Source organism: Triticum aestivum, chromosome 7D, assembly GCF_018294505.1.
Source record: "Triticum aestivum cultivar Chinese Spring chromosome 7D, IWGSC CS RefSeq v2.1, whole genome shotgun sequence".
NCBI lineage: Eukaryota > Viridiplantae > Streptophyta > Magnoliopsida > Poales > Poaceae > Triticum > Triticum aestivum.
In genome coordinates, this window is record NC_057814.1 from 501938321 (window position 1) to 501947768 (window position 9448).

The window sequence follows — 9448 nt, forward strand, 5'->3', positions numbered from 1 at the left end:
ATGGAAGCAGAACTCACGTCACTAGATACAGCTACGGTCGAAGCAGATTGGCTTTGTCGGCTCTTGAATGACTTGCCGGTAGTTGAGAAACCTGTACCGGGTATCCTTATGAACTGCGATAACCAAACCATGATCGCTAAAGTGAGTATCTCAAAGGATAAAATGAAGTCATCAAGGCATGTTCAGAGAAGGTTAAAGTTTGTCAGGAAAATGAAAAACTCCGGAGTTATTGCATTGGATTATATCCAAACATCAAAAAATTTGGCGGATCCTTTTACTAAGAGTCTATCAAGTAATGCGATAGATAATGCTGTTGGAAATATGCCCTAGAGGCAATAATAAAATGGTTATTATTATATTTCCTTGTTCATGATAATTGTCTATTGTTCATGCTATAATTGTGTTATCCGGAAATCGTAATACATGTGTGAATACATAGACCACAACATGTCCCTAGTGAGCCTCTAGTTGACTAGCTCGTTGATCAACAGATAGTCATGGTTTCCTGACTATGGACATTGGATGTCATTGATAACGGGATCACATCATTAGGAGAATGATGTGATGGACAAGACCCAATCCTAAGCATAGCACAAGATCGTGTAGTTCGTTTGCTAGAGCTTTTCCAAATGTCAAGTATCATTTCCTTAGACCATGAGATTGTGCAACTCCCGGATACCATAGGAGTGCTTTGGGTGTGCCAAACGTCACAACGTAACTGGGTGGCTATAAAGGTGCACTACGGGTATCTCCGAAAGTGTCTGTTGGGTTGGCACGAATCGAGACTGGGATTTGTCACTCCGTATGACGGAGAGGTATCTCTGGGCCCACTCGGTAATGCATCATCATAATGAGCTCAATGTGACCAAGTGTTTGGTCACGGGATCATGCATTACGGTACGAGTAAAGTGACTTGCCGGTAACGAGATTGAACAAGGTATTGGGATACCGATGATCGAATCTCGGGCAAGTAACGTACCGATTGACAAAGGGAATTGTATACGGGATTGATTGAATCCTCGACATCGTGGTTCATCCGATGAGATCATCGTGGAACATGTGGGAGCCAACCTGGGTATCCAGATCCCGCTGTTGGTTATTGACCGGAGAGTCGTCTCGGTCATGTCTGCATGTCTCCCGAACCCGTAGGGTCTACACACTTAAGGTTCGGTGACGCTAGGGTTGTAGAGATATTAGTATGCGGTAACCCGAAAGTTGTTCGGAGTCCCGGATGAGATCCCGGACGTCACGAGGAGTTCCGGAATGGTCCGGAGGTGAAGAATTGTATATAGGAAGTCCAGTTTCGGCCACCGGGAAAGTTTCGGGGGTCACCGGTATTGTACCGGGACCACTGGAAGGGTCCCGGGGGTCCACTGGGTGGGGCCACCTATCCCGGAGGGCCCCATGGGCTGAATTGGGGAAGGGAACCAGCCCCTGGTGGGCTGGTGCGCCCCCTTGGGCCTCCCCTGCGCCTAGGGTTGGAAACCCTAGGGGTGGGGGGGCGCCCCACTTGACTTGGGGGGCAAGTCCCCCCCTTGGCCGCCGCCCCCCCCCCCCCCTTGAGATGGGATCTCTGGGGGCCGGCGCCCCCCTGGACCCCTATATAAAGAGGGGGGAGGGAGGGCAGCCGCACCCAAGCCCCTGGCGCCTCCCTCTCCCTCCCGTGACACCTCTCCCTCTTGCTGAGCTTGGCGAAGCCCTGCCGAGATCCCCGCTGCTTCCACCACCACGCCGTCGTGCTGCTGGATCTCCATCAACCTCTCCCTCCCCTTGCTGGATCAAGAAGGAGGAGACGTCTTCCCCAACCGTATGTGTGTTGAACGCGGAGGTGCCGTCCGTTCGGCGCTCGGTCATCGGTGATTTGGATCACGACGAGTACGACTCCATCAACCCCGTTCACTTGAACGCTTCCGCTCGCGATCTACAAGGGTATGTAGATGCACTCTTTTCCCTCTCGTTGCTAGAAGACTCCATAGATTGTTCTTGGTGATGCGTAGAAAATTTTAATTTCTGCAACGATCCCCAACAAATGCATCGAAGGAGATGGGTATGCGACCCACAGTATGAGTTGTTCACAGTGGTAACCTAGTCTATGTGATCGGAGATCCTGTGAATTAGATGTGGAAGACAAGCTGTTGGTCAACTAAGAGGAGAGTATCCTTACTATTAACAATACCACTCCATGAAGATGCAATACTCTCCTAATCTGCATGGCAGGTTGATGTATATCTTAATGTGTTCTAAGTGGCTCATTTAAGCAAAGATGTTGTCCTGCAGAACATCTTTTGAAGAACATACCTATATGAGTCTGATTGTTAAACGTCGCAATCTATGAGAGTAGGGTGCTCTCTAGTAAACTCATGAAAGGTCTCGGAGTATGACGCATAAGCTCCACCCGCGGGGAAGACCCACGGTAGCCCAGTATCGGTCAAGGCTTTGTGTGAAGCTAGATTCGCAGAAAACTTGCAGTTCAAGGCCTAGTCCATTGTTCAAGTTGCTTACTAGTGTAGCATAGAGTTCTAGGTGGAAGTTCAACTTAAGAGTCTCCACTGCAGTACCGGTATATAAACAGTGTTCTGGAACCAAAGGCAATTCTTGTGTGCCTCTGGGATCTAGTGGGGGATTGCTGGAATTTAGTCTATTTTGGGACAGCCCAATAGCTATTTCAGAAATTCCTAATAAATCCTAGAGGCCCACTTAACCCATTCGTGCAAGGCACGGGGTACTACTAAAGTTTAGTCCCACATTGGTAGTTTAGTGGGAGTTGGACCTCCTTATAATGGAGGTTGTTTCCCCACATGTATGAGCATGAGAACAAGAGGGACATCCACGCGCGCTCCTCCGCTGCCGCCCGCCTCGCCTTACCACGCCACGCCATGCCACGCCACGCCTCGTCACGACGCGCCATGGGTTGCGGGAACGAGCCGATGTCTAAATTTTTGCCACGCACAATTGGTATACAAAAGGTCACTCGGAAGCTGAAAGTTTTGCTATAGTGGACATTGAATACGGATGTTGCACCCTTCGGCTGCTGCCTGTTCGTTTCGTCTCCCTTGTTCCCTTCAGCTCCCGGCGCGGCCTCTCGCCTCCTTCTCATGTGCCTATAAAAGGGAGGTCGCTCCTCTCCAGAGAGACACACCAGAAGACTCTCTTCCTCTCGCCACCGAGTTCCTGAGCACTGAGCTACTGCCACGATCTTCCCCATCCCGGCTTGCGGTGTGCAGCACAGATCGGAACAGTAGGCCTCCGAAACCGCACCTCCTTGAGTCTTGTACGGGAGAAGGGTGATAAGGTTTTTGGGGAGCGCTCCGCGCGACTACTGACTTCTTCGGCATGGACGCCCCGGACTCCGACGACTATTTCCCCGACGACAACCTCTTCGATGACATGGCTGGCGAGGACACTGACCCCAAGACCGGTGCTTCTGCTCCTATTTCGTGCGTTCTCATGCTATTTCTGTTTGAGATTCTGCCTCAGTTTCTTCCTCTACTATCTGCTCTAGATATGTTTGCTGTAGATGTGTTCGGTTCTAGTTCCTATGTGCAGATGTTGTTTGCTTTCTCTCTGTCAGATTGCATGACTTGTTTTATCACTGTTATATTAGTCATGCTTTATCTAGTATTTCTGTTAATAAAATCATTCGATAAATTGCTCATATTTCCAACAGATTCACCTTAAGTGTCGTTGGTGCAACTTCAAAATATTATCCTAAATGCATTGCATAAAACTTAGCAAAATTCATATTTTTATGTTTGAAAAAAAAAATCATGTCGGCATGTACTTCATTTGTTCCAAAATAATGAAGTTTTAGAATTATTCTAAGTCAAAAAGTTTGACCAAGTCTATAAAAAAATCTACAAAGATCTACAACTCAAAAATATATAATATGAGAATATGTTTCATAATGCATCCAACGAAGCAAATTTGGTGTTGTAGATGAAGTTAGACTTAGGGCAAACCTAGAACTTCAATTATTTTGAAACAGGGAGAATATTGGATATAAAAACTTAGCCTTGTATTTTTTTTCATAAAAGCAATATGGAGTGTCTGACCTGTGCGAAAATCATAAATTATTCTTTTTGCGCGGATATTTGACACTTTTGGTAAAACTTTACGGTTTTCGCCAAGTTTTAAAATTAGTTCTTAGCAGCTCCGGTTCTCAAAAACCGCTCTCACAATCACACCATTTTGGTTGCAGGCTCGTTCATTGCAGGGCAGTCCCGCTTGCCGCCTAGCCCCGGCGTCCGCGACCAAAGCCGGCCAGCCGCCGACGTCGTCCACACTGTCGGACGCCCCCCGCTCACACGGCAGGCATGGTCGCACGGGAGCAGCATTTGAGGTGGAGGGAACCAGGCAACCGGCGGGGCATCCTCCTCGTCTCCACGGCAGACGCTTGCCATGTGTTCGTGCAAATGCTTCTGTAGGCGTATGCGCTCCGATCTGTCGGTAAGCATTTATATCTCGGAACGGTTTGAGGTTATGTCAATCTTCCATTTTTCTTGGTGAACCACTGAATGCCGTTGTATCTGAATCCATCTTCAGAAATGAATCGTCGGTCCGGGTACATGCTGCTATTGCTTCAAAATGAAGGTTGTCTTTCTTCTCAAGCATTCTTAGTAGTCAAACAGACTTTGGGATCACACAATTGGTGTGAAGTGAACCATAGGGGTCTTCATCTCTGATCATCAAGATGGCATGATTGGCTTTACCTTTTACGTCAGCCGTTCTTCTGTTCTACTTACTTAGCTACCTCGCTTATGCACGTGCAATCTACACTTTTTGACAGAATAAGGGTCCAGTTTTTTTTCCTGCAATCGTGTGGCCTGTCCATGCCTCTGTCAAGCTTGATTTCGCACAAGCAAAGAGAGCAGTCTAACACTCTTTTCGGTAATTTTGTTAAGTTACGTTTCAAGACGGGGCACCGTTTCTTATTTGGAGACCGTTCCTCCAGTATTTATGCCAATACACCAGCGATGCAAAAGCAGCGCTGTTCTCTGAAAAGAGAGGCTGCAATTTGTGTTGACACTATTCTTGCTCTTCCGCGGAAAATCGTACCACTTGCAGAAACTATCAGAATCATAGTAACATATGATTCTACATCATCTGATGGCCCGGCATTTATTTGTAGTTAGTTTGTTGATTCTTTCGCTTGTCTTTAACTCATGCACAGCTCACTCATGGAGGAACAATAGTTCTCTGGATGATATGGGTCCACGTTGTGAACCTTCTTCCCATCCGTTTGGTCTGTGCAAGACAAGAGCAGCAGCTTTTGGCTATCCATGTGAAGATCACATGGTATGTGAGCTCTTATGAATGTACTCCTAGACATTGTTTTAAACTGCAATGTTATGCTTCCATATGACAATTCTGGCTTTTTGTAAAGTATACAGCCTAAATCTATGGCAGGTCACAACAGAAGATGGTTATATTCTTAGCCTAAAGAGGATTCCTCATGGTGTTTCTAAGACTGAGAATACAACGAGGATACCGGTACTACTATTCCACGGGCTCATGGTGGTAAGGATATTGTTGACAAACTTTCTGCCACTGAGTTCCATCCATACCTAAATGAAATGTGTGTGCATTGGACAGGATAGCGTTTCTTGGGTACTGGGTACACCAAAACAATCACTTGGATTTATTTTGGCAGATGGTGGGTTTGATGTTTGGTTTGCCAACACCCGTGGAACTAATTCCAGCCGGAACCATACCTCGCTCACCCCAGATGATCCGGTTTTCATCTCAAGCCTGGTCAAGAATACATTTTTCCTTGGATTTTCACTAACAAAGTATCGACTAATATTATCAGGAGTACTGGAATTGGACGTGGGACCAACTTGCTGCCTATGATCTTCCTGCCGTGCTTCAGCATGTCTATGATCACACAGGAGGCCAGAAAGTCCACTATATCGGTCACTCCCTGGTGCGCTGAGATATCCCTGTTGAAGATTTCGATGAGTTCAGATTTGGAACTTGAGAGTTTACTGAAGCAACTTTTACTTTATTTCTAGGGAACCTTGATTATTCTTGCAGCCTTCTCAGAGCACAGGTTACTTCATTTAGTTCGATCGGCTGTGTTGCTCTGCCCAATTGCTTATCTGTATAAGACAAAATCGAAACTCACCCGGCTTGCTACTCAAATCCTCCTTGCAGAAGTAAAAACTGTTCATCATACTTGTTCTTATTATCAAATACCACATGTATAATTTACATGGCGAATGATTTATTTTCTTTGGTTTGTCTTGTACAGGCATTTCATTTTCTAGGATATCGTGAGTTCAATCCTGTTGGGTAGGTATCTTTACTACAACTTCTAATGTTAAGAAAATGCAGTATATGCGCTAGATTACGAAGTTCCTGCTTGTAGTTTTGCATCTTGCGGCAGCTTATTGATCATGAGTGGAGGTGCACATGCTTAAGCTTTTCTACAAGGTTGTCGTTACACACAACTATGAATCTCGTTGTGATATCAATGTTGCCAAGAGTCACCACTTCGAGATTTGCCATTTATCTATTGAAAATCTGAAGTTGCATTGTGTACTGGTACTCTTGGGTAACCAGTGTCAATTCTGCTGTGCTCTATTGACAAGTACAAATGTGCTGCTGCATGTCAGGCCAGTTTCACATGAAATTCTGCTCATAATATGCGGTGACCCTGAAATCGACTGCTACGACCTATTTACGGCTGTTATGGGTATATTTCTTGCATAAAATCCTCCATATTCCAAGAAATATATGATGCTAAGCTAAGATACGATGTTAAGCTAAAATTGAACTTATATCACTAACTTTAGTTGCCTGATGGTTGAAGGACCGGACTGCTGCCTCAATGCTTCAACTGTATGTAACTTCCTGCAGCATGCTACACAGTCCACCTCTATCAAGAACCTTATTCACATGTCGCAGAGTAAGGATCACAATCAAAAGCTTAAAATATCTTTCTATTGTTCAAATCTCAGGAGCCGCACTGACTTTCTTCTCCTGGTTTGCCTGCAATTAGTGATCAGGTACGAAGGGGTCAGAAGGTATGACTATGGCAACGCCAAGGAAAACATGAAGCATTACAACCAGCCACGCCCCCCGCTGTACAACCTCTCATCCATCCCGACCCATGTCCCCATGTTCCTCACCCATGGTGGTCAAGACTTCCTCGGCGATGTCCCTGACACCAGGCACCTCCTGAACACGCTGGTCAGAACCCATGACAGCGACAACATGGAGGTACTGTATGTACCCGACTACGCCCACGCTGACTTCGTGATAGGCTATAATGCTCCGCAACTCGTATACGGGCCGATGGTCGACTTCCTTCAGCGCCACTGAGAGAGTCGCAACTTCAGGTCTCTCTCCGAGCAGGCCTTCAGCAGTAACTTCCTATCAGCCTATGCAACCAACCAAAACTTCAACCACATATTTCTTGTCCGAGTATATGGCTTGTGTATGGTCTTAGCATATGTCTGCTCATCAGAGTGAGTAGATGCCAGTTTGATCATGCTAGAGAGTGGACTACTCTGTCAGATATTCAGTTTCATGTATCCAGTTTACCCGTTATGTCGAATCCCACGTTATGACTTTATTTAGAAGTCTCGGATTCTGGACCCATTGTGCACCTACTACATCAGCGTGTTTTCTTTTGTCGACCGCATAATCTTCATGGTTCACTGTGGTCTAAATTGTGAGCAAATTGCTGGCCAAGATCGCCCGCGGATGCGGCGATGCCGATGCCGCAGCACTTTATATGTACTTCTTTTGGGGAATTTCAGAGCTCCTCGGTCATTCAACCTGCAATTACAAATCTGCAGATGACACGACTGAAATACTGTCAGAACATTTATTTATTTTAGTACTCTTGCTGTTGAAACCATGAAACGAACTTTCACGTTTGATTATTCTTCATTTCCTCTTTTCCGTATTGCCAAGATGCGCAACCAACTATTCATCAGATTGAGCCATTTTGCTTTATGCCTATGTAGACTGAAGCATGGGATATCTGAATCTGGCTACCAAAGGGGCCAGAAATTGGCTTTGACCAGTGTTTGGCACAGGACATGTTCTGTTTTCTTTCCCAATAATGCTCTAACTAAACGCCTGATTTCAATTACACTATTCCAATCAATGACAAGAAAGTTTCAGCCCCTACTTCTTCAGTATGCTTTTGGCCCTTCCCCTTTGAAAAATAGAGCCATTCCTGGATCAACAGACATTGTATGTTTCTTCTCTAAATACATATATGGTGGAAATTGCAATCTGCCAAGCTTCACAGAAAATGCTTCTTTCAATTAAAAACCAAAATTTAACTTCTTACAAAAGCATCTTTCAAATAAAACCAAACTTTTAACTTTTTGTTTTGAAGATTGGCAGTACCCCCTCTATCACAAATTACGACGTCCACTCTCCCACTTGGAGAGATGGTAGACCAACACACTCACCAAGTGCAATGTGAGCCATTGATCTAGGCCACGAGCCTTCTTGATCACCCGTTGACCCCGTCCAGGTAAGTATCTTGCAATGAAGCCCGCTCTTCCAGAAATGAGTAAAGACAACTCGCATGTCCACTGTTCAGAAATGCATGGGAGAACTGAATACCTGGCCATATACATGCATGAGCGTGAATCTTAAGGTGGTACAAAGGCTGGGATAATGCTACTATCTGCCAGTATGACCCATATGCAATTTTTGGCTCTTCCACTCTAATCTCCCTATAAGTGGCGATGTGGTACTAAAAGAACCTGAGCGCCTGCAGCTATGGGGTGTTCAGGCATGGGCCTATTTTGGGTGGACTTGTAAGAGCATGTGACGCCTCAAGACCGACGCTTCAGACGCCTATCATGTTTTGTGTGACCGTCGTGTGTTTTATTTGTTTGTTGCATTCATCATCGCATTATCCGCATTGCGTCGGCACTCGTTGCCGTCATTGTTTTTAAAGACTTGCACCCGTTGATAGTTGCCGCTTCTTCCTCGTCTCTGTTGACCTTTCTCAAGACCGACCATTCTTTTGATGCCCGACCGTTTCACCCTCTCTACACAATACTCAAACCCCTCGCGTGCGTGTCCGAAACTTCTCCGAACCCGACTCGGGCAGTCATGACCGTTGGATTCGGATCATCCCCAAACATCCATAAAACATCTCCGTTTCTTATTTAGACTTTCCTAGCCTATCTATTCTCGACCGTCGAATTTTGATCGGATGATCCAACTCCCCTCCTTTTCCATATATATAGTCTACATCTAGTCCACCCACATGACTATTTGGACAAACCCTAGACCAACTCCCTAAAATTCCTCCTCTGCCGCCGCCACACTCAAATCCCACCTCGGGATCCTCCCAGATCCATCTCCCTCCAACCAGCGCCCGAGGCCGTGCCTCCTCTTCCCTCCTCTGCTCGATCCCGAATGGACCGTGAGCACCGAGCGCCTCCCCGTCGCCTTGCCCGTCCACGCCACCGGC

At 46.1% G+C, this 9448-nt stretch overlaps 1 protein-coding gene and 1 non-coding gene across 3 annotated transcripts; one reads left to right on the forward strand and one right to left on the reverse strand.

The window, feature by feature from the left end:
* Positions 1 to 4220: 4220 nt before the first annotated feature.
* LOC123169980 (triacylglycerol lipase 2) lies at positions 4221 to 7576 on the forward strand. 2 transcript variants are annotated; one of them, XM_044587829.1, is made up of 11 exons: positions 4221 to 4446; positions 4543 to 4590; positions 5171 to 5295; positions 5407 to 5517; positions 5593 to 5733; positions 5810 to 5923; positions 6012 to 6155; positions 6251 to 6291; positions 6615 to 6694; positions 6812 to 6907; positions 7001 to 7576. In XM_044587829.1, exons 2-11 carry the CDS (start codon positions 4545 to 4547, stop codon positions 7321 to 7323), a joined length of 1221 nt encoding a protein of 406 aa, XP_044443764.1. In that variant the 5' UTR covers positions 4221 to 4446; positions 4543 to 4544; the 3' UTR covers positions 7324 to 7576. The 2 variants fall into 2 exon arrangements, with proteins under 2 accessions (XP_044443764.1, XP_044443763.1); XM_044587828.1 differs by lacking the exons at positions 4221 to 4446; positions 4543 to 4590 and having other exon boundaries at positions 4889 to 5295.
* Positions 7577 to 8347: 771 nt separating this feature from the next.
* On the reverse strand, positions 8348 to 8502 carry LOC123171606 (U1 spliceosomal RNA). Its single transcript, XR_006485316.1, has one exon. It is a non-coding gene; the product is annotated as a U1 spliceosomal RNA (small nuclear RNA).
* Between the last annotated feature and the right edge of the window lie 946 nt (positions 8503 to 9448).